General features: G+C 31.7%; 2 protein-coding genes across 2 annotated transcripts; one reads left to right on the top strand and one right to left on the bottom strand.

Moving 5' to 3' along the window:
- The first annotated feature begins 6753 nt into the window (after window positions 1–6753).
- LOC129906137 (sphingosine-1-phosphate phosphatase 1-like) lies at window positions 6754–14705 on the top strand. The gene is made up of 5 exons (XM_055981785.1): window positions 6754–7474; window positions 7546–7699; window positions 7776–7872; window positions 13861–14036; window positions 14104–14705. Exons 1-5 carry the CDS (start codon window positions 7039–7041, stop codon window positions 14522–14524), a joined length of 1284 nt encoding a protein of 427 aa, XP_055837760.1. The 5' UTR covers window positions 6754–7038; the 3' UTR covers window positions 14525–14705.
- A 1898-nt stretch (window positions 14706–16603) lies between these two features.
- LOC129915351 (phospholipase A1-like) lies at window positions 16604–17307 on the bottom strand. Its single transcript, XM_055994884.1, has one exon. It carries the CDS (start codon window positions 17305–17307, stop codon window positions 16738–16740), a length of 570 nt encoding a protein of 189 aa, XP_055850859.1. The 3' UTR covers window positions 16604–16737.
- Between the last annotated feature and the right edge of the window lie 2254 nt (window positions 17308–19561).

Genomic DNA, 19561 nt, shown 5'->3' with positions numbered 1-19561 from the left:
AGCGAAAAACCGGTAAAAAATATGTATGTGCAAAATGAGACGACGAGGAATATACAAAAATTCCTTTGTTTAATTTCTACCACCAACACCCTTGGATTAATTACATATTTGCAAATCAAGAATTAATTCAAAATCCAACAAAAAAAAGCTCACCTTTTTTTTTTTTGTGGATCGTATATTTGATCAAAAGCGGGGTAATATAATCCTCAGAATAGTTGTCCGACAAAAATATATGTAACTTTTTTTTTTTTATTTGTTCTTCACACACGGGAGACACACAAGGGACAAAATTTACGATATTTCTTTTTCAACCAAAAATAAATTTGATTTAATTATTACAAAAACAAATGTTTATAGGAAATTATTTTTCAAATTTGAATTGAAAAATGATGTCGATTACTTTCTGTGGAAAAAAAACACGCTCGAATATAATATTTCTCTTCACTGCACGACTTCAACTCTCAGACATACTAACGGCAACAGTACAGAATAGAAAGAACAACACACGGACAAGTTGTGGCGAATATTGCAAGCACACGACGCAGGAGAAAAAAATTGCACATACAAAACCTACAAGAAGAGGAAAATTATGGTAGCGAAAAAAAAATCCAGTTGGGCACTTCAAAGATGAGTTGAGTGATTTATTTGAGTATTTTCTATGTCTGCTTGTGTAAGAGAGAAAAAGAGATAAGTTGTTCCAGCTTCGGAAACGGGAATTGCTATGAAATGCCGGTTATAAAAGAAGACGGCAATAGGAGTTACAAACCCAAATTGGATAGAAAAGGGCAGTTATTGAGTGCGAAATAAATAGAAAAATATAATGCGAAAAAAAGATGGAGAAAAAAAACGAGTGAGTATATTAACGGAAAAGAGAAAGATAAAACGAAAAATACCGTGTGTGTATGTGTTTGTGTGTGTAAGGGATATTCTGGAACTAGATTCTGGATGACTGCTAGAAATTGATGATATGGTGATGCCATAAAAAAGTTTGTGATTTCAAATTTGTTCCCATTTTGTTAATGCAAGTTTTACATGGGCAAATAATGGATTTAATTTTTTTAAAGTTATAACTTCTTTTGCGGCAAAACTCAAAAAAGGTAGCATTTTATCAAAAAGAACTTGGGTTTGTTTTAAATTTCCGATCTATTTCAATTTTTTCTTCGTAAAATATAATAGAGGTATTCATGAAACCGGGTAAACGTGGTAAAATGGCAAATGAGGTAAACGAGCTGTCAAAATTTATATGGAAAAACTTTACCCAAATATGGTAAACTTTCCTGTACATTTTTATGTGGAAAAGTTTACCATCTGAATCTGATAAATGTGGAAAACTGGTGTTTAGTTTTGATGTTAAAATAAATTAAAATAATTGCAAGAGGTGAAAATATATTTACAAAAAATATACCTAATAAAATAGAAATTATATTTTTTAAATATTTTTTTTCAGTTTCTAGCTCCAAATAGATTTTGGGCGCATTCATGAAACGTATTTTATATACTTCTCCATTTTGCGATGTGATAAAGTTTTTCAGGTTGCATGAATACCCCTAATAGAGAATTAGAAATGATAGAGAGAGAAGTAATTTTCACCACGTGGTATTCAGGAGATGATATCAAAGGAAGATAAAATTCACTAGAGATGAGCTAAGTCGTGATTTTTCAATCACAGGTATACCTGTGACTGTGATTTTTAATTCACGGTGATTCTAACCTGTGATTTTTAACCGTGATTTCAATTTTTTTTTATGAAAATCCCCAAAAAAAAAAAAAAAAAAAAAATCGTAGCATTTTTAACGTTTGTATTTTCGTACGATACTTACGTAGGAAGTACTATTGAAGCTCAAATACGAGTATATTTGAAAAAATGGAGCTGATTTTACAAGGAAAACTGGTTTAAGCAAACAGATCCGCGATTTACCAAAGCCATTAGTGATTATACTGGGGAAAACATTATTTTGTCTAGGCGACTCTTGATTTTACGGAAGAAATTTATTATTTCACGGGAAAAGTAACTTTTAAACCCCTTATTCTAATCAGGGCAACCTGCGATTTCACAGCAAATATTCGGGTGCAAACCGTGATTCTTCTGGAGCCATACGTTATTGTAAGGGGTTAACCAAACAATTATTTTACCGAACGTGCGTGAATTTCGGTAAAAACAATTCACGTTGCAAAAAATTGTTTTATCCAAAATCACAGGTTAAAAGTAATTTTCAATGCATCTGCGTGAATTCCGGCTAAAATAATTCACTTTTACACTGTTGCAAATAGTTGTTTTGGCCAAAATAAAAGTCATTTTCAATGCATTTTCGAACTCTGCTTAAAATAATTCACCTATACACTTGACCTGTTGCAAAAGTTGTTTTGGGAAAAATCACAGGTTCGAAATAATTTCAAAGCATTTGTGAAGTGAATTCCTGTCAAACCAATTCACGTTTACAAAAGAACTATTGCAAAAGTTGTTTTGGGAAAAATCACAGGTTAAAAATAATTCCAAAGCATTTGTGAAGTGAATTCACGTTTACACAAGAACAAGAACTATTGAAAAGTTGTTTTGGTAAAAATCACAGGTTATAATTTCCAATGCACTTGTGTAAATTCCGATGAAAACAGTTCACGTTTGCACAAGAACTGTTGCAAAAGTTATTTTTTCCAATCAAAGGTCAAAAGTAATTTTCAATGCATTTTCGTGAATTCCGCTTTAAATAACTAACGTTTACATAAGAATTGGTGCAAAAATTACTTTGAACAAAATCACGGGTTTAAAAAAATCCTAAACATTTGCGTGAATTCCGGTCAAAACATTCACGTTCACAAAAGAACTATTGCAAAAGTTGTTTTGGGAAAATCACAGGTTAAAAATAATTCCAAAGCATTTGTGAAGTGAATTCACGTTTACACAAGAACAAGAACTGTTTAAAAGTTGGTTCGGGAAAAATCACAGGTTATAATTGTCAATGCACTTGTGTAAATTCCGGTAAAAACAATTCACGTTTACACAGTAACTGTTGGGAAAACGCATTGAAAATGACTTTTGACCTGTGATTTTGGAAAAAATAACTTTTTGCTACATGTCAAGTGCAAACATGAATTATTTTCCGCGGAATTCACGAAAACGCTTTGAAAATGACTTTTGACCTGTGATTTTGGAAAAAATAACTTTTTGCTACAGGTCAAGTGTAAACGTGAATTATTTTCCGCGGAATTCACGAAAACGCTTTGAAAATGACTTTTGACCTGTGATTTTGGAAAAAATTACTTTTTGCTACAGGATAAGTGTAAACGTGAATTATTTTCCGCGGAATTCTCGAAAACGCATTGAAAATGACTTTTGACCTGTGACATTTACTTTTGACAAACATTTTTGCCTCACTTCTAGTGTAAAGTGTAAACTTAAAACATAGAGATCTTTTTTATGATTGATCTATGAGATCACGCCATATCATAAACGAACTTGTCGAAAATGACATTCGGGGTAAATGCTCTATTTGAGCGAAATGCGAACTGAAAAGTGAAAAGTAAATACCCAATTTACGGTTAAGGTAATCACAGGTTATTTGAGAACTGTTCACAGGTAGTGATTGTGATTTGTCAATCACAGGTTAAAAATCACAGGTCGTGATTTTTTGCTCATCTCTAAAATTCACATTTTTTGTCAAGTTTTGAAGTTTTTTTATCATTTCGGGTTGTTTCAATAAATTATATGTGCTATTTTTTATTTATTACGTGTACTAAGTTGAATCTTTTAAAATTAAATCAGTAAGAGGTATTTTTTTGTACATTTTCTTTTCATGCAAAAAAAACATTGAAGTTATTTTAATTTGTAGTCAAAAATGAAAAATAACATGAAAATAAAGGGGTTTTTGTATTTTTCTGAAAGACTTGTTCGTTAAGTTGTGTTCTCCGTAAAATGCCAAGAAGTTTTATATGTCATTTTTTTTCAGTGTTTTTTTTCGTTATGAAAATTTCCATTTTGAAAAGATATGACAGATTATAGCACGGTAGCTCTACTTAGTAGTCATTATTGTAAAGCAATTGTTTTTGGTATGCTACTACTCTGTGAGTAAAGATAGAACTACTAGAACTATAACACTGGTTTACAAGGGTTTTGTTGCCGAAACAAAAATATACTTTTCTAAAGGTTTTCGGTGTGCTTAACTCGAATCCGAAATCAGAAACAACTAATCAGCTCCCGTTTTTGAGATATTACCGTTAGAAAATGCAAAAAAATGTTTTTTTTGAGTGCTTCGGACCTTATTCTTTTGTATTAAGAAAATCGTTTGAGCATATAGTAACGGTTTCTATAAGAACTGTTTTCCATTTTTCGGTACCTATTTAAGTCTTTTCAATATCTTTTGTATTGCCTGAGATATCTTAAAATGAAGTAAGTGGGTTTGACTTTATACATCATAAAGGAGATATTGACGTTAAAAAATTTATAAAAATACCAAAAAACTGAGGATATCTCGGGCAGTAAAAAAGATATCGGAAAGATTTAAACAGATTTAAAAAGGTGGAAAATAGTTCTTTTAAAAACTAAATATGCTCAAACAATTTTCCTTATATAAAAGAATAAGGTCCGAAGTACTGCATTTTCTAACGGTAAAATTTCAAAAACGGGAGCTGATTAATTTTTTTTGACTTCGGATTCGAGTTCAGCACACCGAAAACCTTCAGAAAAGTATATTTTTGTTTACGCTCCCAACCACTCGAAAGATAAAAAAAGTCAATAAAAACGAGTAAAAAACGTAGGATTTGATATTAATGTTTGTTGAGAGAAATTTATTAAATCCTGAGGAAAATGCCAGCATCTTATGTGCCTGGCTACACGGTGATTTTTCAATCGCCTAAGCAGTGAGTTTGTAGGCAAGAGGGATGAGGAGTGAAGGGGGAAGATGCTCACGAAGGGAACTGAATTTTCTGAGGGAAGTATAGTTCCATTGCTAAATTTTTCCTCTTTTTGACGTTTGTTCCTAGAAAATGTAAAAGTGGAACGTGATTGGGCACAACAGTGTGTACCCACCGCATGTGATTTTTCAATCGATTGAAAAATCACTGTGTAGCCAGGCACTATGGGAGTACCTAGACCAAAAACCCGTCGTCGATAGCGTTTTTGTATGAAAACGTTATTTTTGTCGTTCGCTTGGAAGTGGAAGAGCGACAAAAATAAAAATGGTAACAAAATGGCAAAAATAATGGGCCATATTCATAAAGTGTTTTTCTTTTTTAGTTCGGAAGAGACTCTGAACAGAGTCTGAACATTCTGAGAACGCTCTGAACAGTCTCTGAACATATCTTGTTCTGTTCGCTCAGAATTAATTTTAAGACACACGTGTACCTGAATATTTGTCTTTTTACTTGTCATTTTCTTCTACAGAAACAAGAAATAAGATTTAAAACTTAAATTAAAATAAAAAAACTAGACCATACTTACTACACTCTTGCACCATAATTTTGATTGTTTGAGATTTTTTTCAATTTCACTTGTTAAATGTTTGTGTACCAGCATTCAACTCGGTCTGCTCAGTTATTTTATTCTGAGCCCATCGATCGCGCTCTGATCAAGCTCAAAACACGTTCCGAGCGAAAAAAAACACAAATTCGAAGCTCTGAATGTTTATAGGTAAAAAAGAAACACAATATAGGGTTATTCACGATTCGATGCAAATGGTCTTGTATCGTTGCAAAAGTGTAACATTTTTCTTAAATTTAAACAGCCAAATATAGAGAAAACAATTTTTTTAAACTTTTGCACTTTTGCTATACCTAACCCTATTGCAAAAATAAAATACAATGGTGTAAAATTTGTCTTTTGTAGTTGTTGTAGTAGAAAAATAAAATTTATCAATTTTACACCTTTTCGTTGCATCGGATCGTGAATGACGTGAATACTCCTAATATGACTATGAATTTGCCCCACTGCACTGGGAAGTATGGTCCATTAAGACACATTTTTTTCTGAAACAAACCAAACATCACCGTATTATTATTATTGAAACACTTGTCATCCAATACATAAACCACATATGAAATTTCACCTCGCCAACACACCACTTCATAATATGTCAAAGGCGCATCTACCCGAATAAAATATATAGGCGGCCGATAAAACCATTTATTTGAAAATTGCATTCAATTATAATTAATTGATTTTTATTGCAAACGTTCACAACCAGGGCCTCTGTTCTGTATCTTTATTATTGGCGATACACGTTTTGCAACGTCTCTAAAATCTATTTTCTTCCATAAATAAATCAAAATTTCTTTCAAAATCAGAATTTACCTATGAATCAAGAAATATGATCTGGAAAAAAATTTCTTTTAATTTGATGAGATTTAATGGATTTTAAAGTCATTCAAATATTTTATCGCCAGTGGTAAACGTTACAGAAAATAGGCACAGCTCACAAAAACCAAAAACATTAAACAAGAAAGCTTTTAAAAAAGTCAAAATGTTGTTTAATTTTTAAAACCTTTGACTCTATTTCGTATTATAACTTTTCCAGCCAAATTTTTATATGAAGTAAAGACTAAAGATTATACACTGTCTCGATTCTCAATTTGGTTGATTTGCTCCGAGTTTTTAGGAAAGCTCTATCAAACTCGTTTATAACAAAACATACTTTCAACCACAAATTGGTACAAGGCGCCTGTTCCACCCTCGATTTTGTTCTAAATCTAAAATCCGCTCATGTTTTTTTACCCAGCTGATAAAAAAATTGATATCAGCTTTTATTCACCACTCACTCATTTGATGAAACGTCAAAAATAAAAATTCTCCCAAAAGAAGTTTATTTTCTTCTTGAAGAAAAGAAACTTTTTTATTGGTTTTTTATTTAATTTACGTCGAAGCTGGAAGCGCATTCAAAAATAGCTTCCATTGTTGATCGGTTTCAATAATTATAGTCGTGATTCCACTATCAATCTTTTTTTTTTTCATTTTATGTTAAGTTTACTTGTAAGAACAATGAAAATTTATTGTAAATTATAATAACAAAATTTATACACATACACTTTGCCATAATAATCCTTTTTATAATGTCGTCGTCCAATTTAATTGAATATTTAAAAAGTCCACAATTAGTTGTACAATTTCAAGAGTATTTTGGTATAAAATACATTAATAACACAGAAGATGTTAAAAGAAGTCCAAATAGAAAGTTGTCACAAAATGGCACAATTGCCAAACCAATACCAAATACATCACCATCGTCGTCCTCCTCTTCTAATATCGAGGAACAAGCCCTTCTAAGTGAATCATCGTCGACAGAATCTCACAATAGCGCAGTTAATGCTGCTAAAAAGGATCTGCCTTATAGAATAGAGAACAAATTTTGGTATTATCTCTTTCTCTTTGGCACTGAACTGGGCGATGAAATATTCTATGCATCCTTTATTCCATTTTGGTTCTGGAATGTTGACAGTGCTGTCGGGAGAAGAGTCATATTTCTCTGGTCAATTGTTATGTATATCGGTAAGATCCTCCGTTTTAAATGGAACTCTATCAATTTTAACTCTAAATTACAATAACAACAACATTCACAGGTCAAAGTCTAAAAGATATAATTCGATGGCCAAGACCTGGAAGACCAGTTAGTCAATTACAAACGAGATGGGCCTTGGAATATGGCATGCCATCGACGCATGCTATGGTGGCAGTTTCAATACCATTCTCTGTGTTTATCTTCACACAGCAAAGGTGAGACGTGTGAGTCATTGTTGAGAGACCTTGGTGTCAGTTCATTAACTTGGAATCTCTTATCCTTTTTTTTTAGGTATTTGTATCCAGCTTATGTGGGATTGTCTATATCAATTGTCTGGTGTACAATTGTTTGTTTAAGTCGTATCTATTTGGGAATGCATAGTGTTTTGGTGAGTATGAGTAGATTAACCCTTTTATCGATTACGTATTAGGGTTATCTTGGGGGAGAATTGGCGCGATATCGCTGTTGATAAGTAATTGAAATAGTTTCTTTCTGTTGTCGTTCATGCAAGAAGTAGGTATTTTTTTCGCAGCTGGCACAAATTAAGATTTATAGCTTCCCTTCGGATTACCAAAAAAAAGGCGCCTTAAATTTAGCGTTTCCTTATTGCTAACGCACGATTTCGATGAAAAGATAAAATCATAATTTTTGATTTGTACCATAATCACTTAATACGTTGGTAACGTTTTTTTTTTGTTTTTGGCTTTCTATAAATAAACATTTGTTGGAAAGATATTTTGTTTGATATGACGCCTCGTGCATATTAATTACTTTATAATACTTTCTAAGAATTGAGTTACGTTTTCTTATCTTTGATTCTTTGAATTTGGACAAAAAAAGAAATTTTAAACAAATTTAGCAGACATCGCACAGTTCGATATGGTAGCAAGTTTTTATTGGGGGTTCAATGAAATTATTATTGCACATTTTGACAACGTAAAATTAGGTTCGAACAAATGTTTGGGTCTAAATTTGTCAGAGTGGAGAAATTTTTAACTTCCTCTTGAGCGGTCTATTTCTTCTAAAAATAGCACAATTTTTGAATTTGGTAACAGACTCAGAACAAAAATAACCAAATACCACTATTTGCATTTTTAAACGATGAAGATCTTCAACCCTACGTATGTCACAAACTTAACGCACATACATATCGATACCTTCCCGTAAGAATGTATTAAGCGACATTTTTTTTCGAAAATGACTTTTTGATCTGGAAATATACGACATCATAAGCGCCACGTTTTGGTACCATTTTGGTTGTTCTATCATGTATACAAATGAAACTAGAGCGAATATAAAATTGTGCCGCCCATACATTTCCTCACAGAATAATTTTGTTTTTTGCGTCGTGTAGGCAGACACTTAGGACAGAATTCATAGTTGTCACTCAAGTTGAGAAATATCTTAAGCATTCACTCAAGCGAATCTTTATTTATTCATAGTCATCACTGGAGTTGAAATTTTCTCAAGTAAACGTCTGAGGAGGCTTTTTTACTTGAGGAAACGCTTAATGGCGTTTTTAATTGGCAATCCGGAATTGTTCTTCGATTCAGTATCCCAATTGAACAGTTTTTTTTTTATTCCGAAGAATCTGAAGTTTGGTGTAAATGTATTAGTTGAGTTTGAAATGTGTCACATATATATGTATTCGCGCAAAATTTCATTTGTTTTTTTTTTTTGGTCAAGTGTGACATCTGACATTTAAATCTATGAATGTGTGAGTGATTCTGCTTCTGATTCTGTTTTTAAAAGCAGAAGAGAAATTCTCTTTTTTTCAGAATCAGAACTGTCAGTATTGCCCAATTGAACGCATTCAGATTACTTTTTTTTGCTTCCAGATTGCCAATTAAAAACGCCATAAGTTTTTTTCAGTCAGTTGTAATTTAAACGCAAGTGTCATTCCTAGCGTTTGTAATTTTGTATTTAACAATTAAAATTTGTACTAATTTTATAATAAAATAAATGAATCGCGAATTTGTTTGAGTTGTACGAGTGGGACAACGAATTCGATGGCGAATTATTAAAAACTGTTTATTGATGACAGTTAATTCAAATCAGTCAAATTTTCGAGTTTGAGAAAAAATTTTCCTCAAGATTTCTCTTAACTCAAGTGACAGTCCTATTTTCAATTCCCTTGAGCGATTGCTTGAAATATTTCTCAGCTTACTGGAGTTGAGAAAAATCTTAACTCGTGTAACGACTATGAATTTGGCTCTTAAAGTTCCTCACATTCGGTAATTTTTAAAACTAATATCACAAAAGCGATAACACCGTCCCGCAAAATACTTACAGTACTTTTGACCGAACCTTATACTTATCTATATGTATTTCGAATCAAAATCTGAAGTATCTACAGTTTTGGCCGTACATCCTCAAAATTTTGAGTAAATTGCAAAAAAAAAAAAAACAAAACAAAAAATCCAAAATTCTAATGTGTTCGGGCAAAACTGATTTCAGATTCATTTTGAGGGTTTGGAAATACATAAAGATAGGTCTGTAATCATGAAATTGCATACTTTAGGGTTTGTGCTTAATGATGCCAAAATAATTTAAAAGTTGAAATGATGTTTTATTTTGGAATATAAAACGAAGGTGGAAAAAAGGAAGAAATGAAAATAACCCTTTATATCATCATGTGACATTTCTGTAATAAACCAAAAAAGATCTCACAAAAAACCATACGAAGTATGTGAATTGCTTTATTGAACTTAGACCCGGTTGCTGAATCGAAACTTAAGCATTTAAGTTCTACATAAATCCTTATGTGACAGTTTACGCAGAGGCAAAAGTAGGAAATAAGAGTTTATGTTCAACATAAATTATTTAAGTTTGGATTCAGTAAATGGCCCTTAATTTTTAAATGCTACTTTATCGAAATAATTCAACATGTTACCCACAAATGTCGATATAAGTATGTTATTGACAGTTTAGTTTGAAAGTTTGTTTTTTCTTGAAAAGATGTACCTATGCCTACAAAAATAAGGAATTTGAAAAACATATTTTTTTCTCTCTTAAACTACAGGGTTTTCTTTTGGAAAATGTCTAAAAGTAAATACATATTTAGTAGTTTGTTCTTCGAATTTTCACGTTTCTGTACTTGACCCCATAAGCAAAAAATAGTATAGTTTGTCGATGCTTGACCCTAACCAAAAAGAAAAATAACGATATCGCCCGAACACCATCGTCGAAACTATGTATATCGTTTTTTAAAAATTTCACATAGATTTGGAACATTTGATTTCGGGTTAAAAAAAAATTGTCTGATTTGGAAAATAGAATTTGAGATACCAGTACTTCCTGGTATTTTTTGACAGAAAATCAAAAATAATTTGTTTTTTTTGTATGGCAAATGGAAATTCACATAATTTTACAATATTTTTTGAATCTCTTAAGGCTGAGTGTACCACGACAAAAACGGCTCAACGTTTAGAAATTGATGGACAACTTTCACATTTCTAAAGATAATTGAATGAAATAAATTTTCCCATGATTCTGTCCGTACGTCTGTGTGTCTCTGCGTCCATCTGTACACATTTCCACAGCCTAAACGGGTGCATGGATTTTCTTCTTAGAAAGTGTACCTCTCATACAAATTACTGGAAAACAGCTCTAACGATTTTGATTAAACTTTGCATACGTAATAATCATAACCAATGCAAATGCAATAAAACTTCAATGTTAGTTTTTCTCAAAAAAGTCAAATAATACAAATTTTTGTTCATTTAACAAAAATTTGCTCATGTCGGCTCTTCCCCAACATCAACAAAATTTCTTTAAAATTTGTGTACAAGCAGCTCTTACAATCTACAAGTTAACTAACATGAAACTTTGAGCTGCAAGAGCAAGTACGTGCGACCCAGTCGTGCATTCTATTTAATTCTACATATTTCGGAATGAAATTGAATCAAAGTAAGGAGTAAAGCTATTTTTCAAAAACTTAAACTTTGTTTGTTAAAAAAAAAAAAATATATTTAATTAAATAATGATGCTATTTTTCTTCGCCTTGCTATGTTTGAACAGGGATAACTTCTGCAGTTATCAATACAATTAATCGAAATAAAGGAAATAAGTAGCTCAACTCAAATATTAATACCTTGATTTTTTACAATAAAAAATCTTAAGTTTTGAGGTCTTCAAACAAAAAAAAAAGTAAAATAAAGAACAAGATCTTATTTCTAAAAGAAGTAAAAAATCTTTTTTAAAAATTTTGATTTACACTCCTGCTCAGAATTATCGCACACTAATTATTTTTCAGAAAAAAACCCTTTATCACTGTATGCCTCAGTGTTAGGGTAAAATTTTGTTATATCTGCTATTTGTTTAATAAAGTAGCATAAACTGAATAAGTAAAAAGTAAAGGTAATATGCACTGAACTGAATAATTAATGAATTTCGACAGGCGCAGAATGCCTTTGATTTTTTTTTTTTTGAAAATGAAGTTGGATTTCAATATTTGAAGTCATTAGAGAAATTATCTTTAATAGTCGCGCTTTAAAATTTTTTAAAAAAGTTAGTTTGAAGAAAGTTATGCCCAACCGTCACTTTTTAACAGAAGTTGAAGCTGTTAGAGCAAGAGTTTTGATTGAAACAGGAAAATCGCAAAGTGAAGTAGGTAGAATGATGGGGGTTCACCGCACTACAGTTGGAAGAGCCCTAAAGCGATTTTCTGAGACTGGATCTGACAAGAGAAGACCAGGACAAGGTCGGAAAAGATCCACAAGTGCAAGAGATGATCGATTTTTAAAAATCACAACTTTAAGAAAACGCACTGTAACAAGTACAGAGCTGAAATGCCTAATAAGAGAGATAAGAAATGTGAACATTTCAAGGCAAACAGTCTGCCGACGTCTTAGAGAGTCGATATTAACAAGCAGAAGACCATTTAATTGCCCACGGCTTACTGTACAGCACCGTGTAGCTCGACTCAGGTTTGCTCGGGAGCATATCAATTGGACATTAGATAACTGGAAGCAAGTTCTCTTCTCAGATGAGACAAGAGTGAGCTTAAATTCACCAGATGGAAGGAAACGTGTGTGGAGGAGGGTTGGGGAGAGATTTTCTGAAGTTTGTCTATCAACCCGAGAACCTTTTGGAGGAGGGTCAGTAATGTTCTGGGGAGGAATCTGCTTCACGGCACGTACAGAGTTGGTGAGTGTTCCTAGACCTGCGCTGAATGCCCAAAGATACGTGAATGATATACTCGAACAACATGTGGTCCCAATCAGCGCTCGAATTGGGCCACGTTTCATTCTGATTTAAGATAATGCACGACCTCATAGTGCTAGAGTGGTTTCAGGATATCTTCAAGACGTTGGTATACCGACTTTGGACTGGCCAGCTAGAAGTCCGGAAATGAATCCCATAGAACATGTCTGGGACATGCTCAAGAGACGCGTTCGTGACCGAAATCCGCCTCCAAGCAATCTTGATCAGCTGGAAACCGCAGTAAAAGACAATTGGACCTACAAAACTTAATTCGTGGAATGAGCAGACGACTGCAAGCTGTCATTAGCGCAAGAGGAGGCAATACCAAATATTGAAGACAATTTTTGCATCGAACTGACACTTGCTTACCACTTACTTTCTTTTTATTCTTAAAAAGAAAAATAATTTTAATATCAGTTTTTATAGCATTGATTGTTAAGTTTTTGTTTTTCTTTTTTTTTTTTGATGCTACTGTGGCAGTGCAGCGTTTTTTTTACTTGTCAATAAACAAACAAACACCAAAAAATACAAACTTGAATTTTTAATCCATTTAAGCTAAGTTATAGGGGCTTAACTACAAAAGTTCAGAGATGTGCGAATATTTTGAGCAGGAGTGTATTTAATACATAAAAACTTAAGATTTTGTTTTTGTTTTTAATCAAGGTATTTGAGTTAAGCTTCTTATTAGTATACTTCTTAGTGAAGGAAAATGAACAATTAAGAAATTAAGGATTAGCTGAATCTATGTGTTACCAATTTTCCAAGATAGCAGTTTTCAAACATTTATCCATATTGTTTTAAGTTTGCTTGAAAAAAGTTTCAAAAATGAAAAGTTTATAGAATTTGATGGACCTTTATTTGGAGGTACTCAATAAATGATTTAATATTAATTGAGCCATAAAAATGTTTTAGTTGTGATAGCCTAATTTCAGACATCGTTCATTATATTATTTAGAATTCTCATTCCACATTAAAAGTACTAGATTCTAAAATACTTAATACAAAATATCGGTTCTAGAACTTGCTGTAACGTATCTCTACTCTACATAATTTTTATTAGAGGTTTTATGTCTAGTTAACATTGTGAGTTTTTCTTGAACCGAACTGAAATTCTTTGTTAATCTTTTTCAATTTCAGTATATAATATCATTTAATTTCTTATTTCTTTCAGGATGTTTTAGCTGGACTAATTCTGACTTTCAGTCTCATGATCATACTCATCCCACTAGTCGATTATTTGGATTTTTTCATCGTGACAAGTCTATTTTCACCAATATTCGTTATTTGCATATCAATACTTCTAGTCTACTTTTATCCCCAACCAAGAGAAAAATGGACCCCCACAAGGTAAGTATAATGTCAAAATATCAAAACTTTTTTTCAACATAAATTCTTGATTAAATATTTTTTTTAGAGGTGACACAACAATGACAATATCTGTCTGTGCTGGTCTTCAAATCGGAGCTTGGCTAACCTATCAGTTAGGTGATGTTCTTCATGCAAATCCACCATTAGAACCGCATGCAATCATTTGGCCAACCTATCAAATGATTGGTCATTTGCTTCTTCGAACAGTATTTGGAATGTGTTGTATAATGGCAACTAGAGCTATTGGAAAATCCATTACTTATGCCATGGCATGTGCTGCCCTTGGAAAGGACAAAAACGAAGTTCGTAATTCTCCAAGTAGCTTTCAAAATAAAATCAAAACTATTGTCGAACTGAGTCATACTTATTTGACTTACGGATTAATTGGTATCAATACACATTATCTATTGCCACATGTATTCAAACTGATCGGCATAGGACGACCAGATTTCTATACAGAGATATAGAACCGATTAAAGACTTAAAAGCTGAAAGCTTTCTTAACAAAATCATCATTCCGTACTCCACAAAAAAATGCGTTTTTTAACCGATATTTGCGCACAAAATATAAAAAAAAGTCATTTTATGTATTATTGTAGGTTGATGAATAAACTTTGTGTATTTTCTTCGTCGTTTAACAAAATCATACTCGTAAGTTGTATTTTATTTAAAGTACCTAAGAACGAAAATAGACCCAGGAAAAACTAAACAAAAAGTAAAATAATGCTTTCGTTTTCAATATTCTTTTAAACCAGCAGGCATAAGGACACAATATAAGTACATAGTTTCCTGAATTTGTTTCAAAATCATTTTGATCATTAGTATTACAAGAAATGTAATAGCTTATTTGACAATCTCGAAAAAGTCATAGAATGCTTTTTTTACCGACTTGTGCTTTTGTTACCTCATAACTGAGTGAACCAATTTTAATAATTCTTTTTGTATTGGTTAGCTGCTGCCTGCTCTGCCCATAATCTCGTTAAGGCCCTAAATACAAAATTTTGGATTTTGATTTTATTGCATATTTGGAGTTAGGGCATTGTCTCTGATTTATTCTGATTTATTTTTTTTAACCTAAATCTTCAAATAAGTCAGAAAATTCCAAATAATTTTTTAGTTTTTTTCATTTTAATATGCAAATTGCGGATTTAGATTTTGTGTTTCTCTCTATAACTTAGAAGTTTGAAAAATGTAGTTAGGGCCTTTACGAGATTATGGGCAGGCAGTGTGGTCCCATTTCAATTTCGTTCAGTTCTGGCTATAGGAACTATGAGAAAAACCATAAAACCAAGTTTTGATCAATAATATTATTATTCATTTTAATAACTTAATTTAAAAAAGCAAATTTTTGGCTTTTCAAAACAAGTAAGTTCTTATAGTCTAAGAGCCGGGAGCAGATTTCTTGCGTGAGAGGTAACCGATTCATATGAATGTCAGAGGTCGTCATGGTGATGACGAATACCTTAGCCTGCCTGCATTTATTGGGTGCGTTGTCGAGAAAAAGAGTATCAAACTTCAACATTTCATAATAAAGTTATTTTTTCTTCATTCAACAGCTCTTATTGTTGAAAGGTAAATTGAGAAAGTTTTAAGGTCTTATTTGTCAAAGTCTTAGAGAAAATCAATTATTTCGATACAAAAATTCAGTTTTTATCAAAAAAATCCAATGAGATTGAAGTAATTTTTAATTTTTGTTTCAAAACTGTAATATATATTACCATTTCCTTTTCGGAATTTAACTTACAATATTTACGGCAAAAAAATTTTATTTAAATAAATTCATATATTATTACGAAAAAGTTTGAAAAAAGTAATTTTAAATTTTTTAATAATTTTTTTTTTAATTCTGAATTTGAGGACCATTTTTTCAAAAAGACTTCATTAAGTTTAGTAGATTTAAATTTAAGAGAAAAGAATAAGCTTCTGGCTATTTAAAAATGAATATTCAAATATTGTTGTGTTCAAAAATTTGTTTTTCTGTTTGAAGTAAGTTTGTGAGAGGATTGCATTGCTTAAACGATGGAAGATTGTCCCTTATTCCCTTATATTTTTTCCCCTAAATAACTCAGAGAATCTTTTGTTATCATTTAAATCAGCAAAAAAATTAGTTTTGTTAAAACAAAATTTAATTTAAAAATTAAAAAAAAAAAAAAAATCAATACGACAACATCGGCAATTTGTAACCTAGAGGTTGAAGTATTTTTAATTACCAAAGTTTGAAAAAAAAGACAAGTCCTGACTGAAGGACTCTATATTATTCTTAGAGAATATCTGGAGAATAGATTTTTTTGCGTTAGGCATAGAAATGATTATTCAGACTTTAGGGAAATATTGACTGGGATACCACAAAGTAGTGTTCTAGGTCCCATTTTGTAACTTTCATTTACACGCGATATTCCTCAAACAGAAAATGCAATTCAAACTACTTTTGCTGACAATACCGCAATACTTGAAGGATGCAAAACGATTAACGACGCTAAACAAATTTAAGTCAGTTTAGACAATGGAGAAATACAAATCCTACAGGCTTTGGCGCTACTTTCTGACCTCAAACCTATTGAACCATACCATGGGGAACACTAGTTTGAAAAAGATATGTGGAAGAGTTATAATCCCGTCAACATCGAGATCAAAATCAGAGCTGAATAAAAGAAGAATATAAAATAAAGACGTGTATAAATCAGCTGGGAGTATGTTTTTTTATTTGTTGATTTTTTGCAGAAATATCCACCATTCCTCTTGCATATGGCGAGTAACTATTTGTTTTCAAATAATATATCCCCCTTGGTTTATGAGCGTTACCAGGATCACCCATCCTTATCACTGTTTCATACTGATCACACTTGCCTTCCTCGACATCCTCAAACCGTTCACACTTAACCGCAAGAAAATCATTTGTCCCCAAAGAATTAATAGCTTCGATCATAAATAACCCAGCTCTAATATGAGAACAAAACTGATTTGAATCATTTTCGCATCCAGGTTGATATTTTCCTCCATTCGGATAGAAGGCAGTTTGTCCAATTGGTTGATAGAAACCCCAATCTCCACCATTTGTATGAATTGATTCCACATATTCAGCATCAGTTGCAGCCAATCGACGTGTTGGGTCATTGTAGGGAAACAGTGGCAGAGCAGGATCCATTCCAAAAATGGCATGAATTTTCCCACGTTTCACGTTCTTTCCAGCAAATCCAGCCACATGAGCACCCATACTATGACCAAAAAGTGTCAATGTATCAAAACGCATCTTGGCGTGGTCATGCAACCAATCAATAAATTCCGCTACAATTTTTCCCGCTTTTGGGCATAGTTTTTGAGATATTATATAAGCCTCGTAAAAGCTGTAAATTTTCCAATCAACAAATATGAAATTGAAATTTCCGTTTTTGAATAGTCCATCCTTTAATCCATGTCCTTCGGCAGTAGAACCATCCTTCTAGCCGGGGATCATAAAGCTAAAAGCAAAATTTATGTTTAAATAAAACTCTTGCTTTGTGGATATAATCAGAAATCTTACACAGTAGGGTCACTAAAGTCAAACGATGACCTGACTAATGTTTCCGGATCATTCATATCAATATCAATACTGCGGTTATTAGTTGAAGTAAAGAGATAGAAATGAATTCTGTCCGGTTTGTCAGCGGAGTTTGAATATGTTTGAGATTTTTCAATTGGAACCTTTTGTTTAATAGGCCATCTGCCATCTTTGGGTTCACTCGGAAAGCCTTGAACAGTTATTACAAAAACTGCTCCCAAAAAATATAAGAACTTCATGATTATTATGTATTAATTTAATTTAAATGTTAAACAAAACAAGATTTGAACTTGGCTTTTATACATTAAAGCAGAAGGAAAATAAAATTTGAATATCTTATCGGTTATAACTCTCCAAACCAAGAATTTTCCATAAAATATATTGATTAAAATTGTTATCGGTGCATTGTTTGTGTTGTGAACAAGATTATTTGAACTTTATGGCATTATTTTTTTTAAATAAAAATGTAATTAATTTACAATGTTTTGAATCTTAAAAGTGTGGCATTTTTTATAATTTTATTTTTAAATTTAACATTTTTTGGTTATTTATTAATATATACAACCAAAAATAATATAGTAAACTGGCAACAAAATTGTGCACTTTGTGATAGAAGCGTAAATTTTAAATTGATGGTATACCTATAAATAATTTTGGCATAACAAAAATTTGGTAACAATATTTCATAGAGGTACCTATGTAACTATTATAAATAATATAAAATATTTCGTAGAGTAATTAAATAATTGGCTTTTTATTAAAACACCATTTTTTCGAACAGCAAAATTTCAAACAAACTATGACAAAAACAAATTAGAAGGGGTTTATGTACGGCTATGTGAAGTTGGCACCCCCAAATGCTAATTTTGTTTTAAACCTGTCTGGTTCGCTTGCTCAATGTTAGCCCAGGTTAGCCCAGGATAGCCCAAGATATTTTTTTGTTAGCCCACCCTTAAGTTCAAAATTATAACGGAATTATTTTTTTTTTTAACTCAAAAATCACAAAAAATATTTTTTTTTTATTCAGTGTAAAAATTGTTGGTTTTGCACTGTGATTCGTTTGCCCAACGTTACCAAAGGATAGTCCATTTTTTTTTCTTTGTTCCACTAATTTTTCAAAACATACTACAGAAAAATTTTTTTTTCATTTTGGAAACCGAACAAATTTTTCCGTTGAAAAAATCGTTATTAGCCGTGGTTTGTTTGCCCAACTTTTATTTTCGCACTCCGAGGCTTAGTTTTAAAATTATAGAAGCATTAGTTCTTATTCACCTAAAAAAAAAATACGCATACGCCACAGTGACCTTTTTTAATTTATAGGTAATTTAGAAAAAGTAAATCCACTGGTGTCGGCATTGCGCCTATTTTTGACTTAGAATTCTTACTTTATTGAATGTAGTCCATCTAAAATTCCTGTTGAGAAGCTTAAGTTGATTTTTTTTTCATTTCACCTCAAAAACCACAACATAAAAATATTTTTTCAAGTGTAAAAATCATTGATTTTTTTGGTGTGGCATGCACCTAGAAAAGGTACATACTTAGTAAAATCTATCCAAATATTTTTCAAAAGTAACAATAAAATATAAAATGGTGTGTGATGAGATTTCTTTTTCAGTACACGAATAGAACTTTTTAGAACTTTCTGAACTAACCTTGGTAATTACAACAAATTACACCACGTTTTTTTTAGCCCACCCTTAGTTCAAAAATTATAGGGAAACATTTTTTTTTTTCACAAAACCTTAAAAAAAAATTTTGATTTTTAAGAGGTTGGTAATCTCTTAAAAATCAAAATTTGTTTTTTTTTTTTTTCAGTGTAAAAATTGTACTTTTTTCACTTTTTCTCTACTAACCATGCTAATTTCAAAAAATTACATCACTTTTTTTTTTTCGTTAGCCCTCAGTTCAAAAATTATAACAAAAAAAACTTTATTCAAATTACCAAGCTCTTAAAAATCTAAATAAT

This window comes from Episyrphus balteatus, chromosome 1 (assembly GCF_945859705.1).
Source record: "Episyrphus balteatus chromosome 1, idEpiBalt1.1, whole genome shotgun sequence".
NCBI classification, from domain to species: Eukaryota; Metazoa; Arthropoda; class Insecta; order Diptera; family Syrphidae; genus Episyrphus; species Episyrphus balteatus.
Note: the sequence above shows the minus strand (reverse complement) of the source record. Positions and strands in the feature narration are given on the sequence as shown.

Coding starts and splice junctions, on each gene's coding strand:
- LOC129906137 (XM_055981785.1), top strand. CDS start 7,039: ATGTCGTCGTCCAATTTAATTGAATATTTAAAAAGTCCACAATTAGTT. Junction 7,700..7,775: donor TTTATCTTCACACAGCAAAG/GTGAGACGTGTG, acceptor CTTTTTTTTTAG/GTATTTGTATCCAGCTTATG. Junction 7,873..13,860: donor TGGGAATGCATAGTGTTTTG/GTGAGTATGAGT, acceptor TATTTCTTTCAG/GATGTTTTAGCTGGACTAAT.
- LOC129915351 (XM_055994884.1), bottom strand. CDS start 17,307: ATGCGTTTTGATACATTGACACTTTTTGGTCATAGTATGGGTGCTCAT.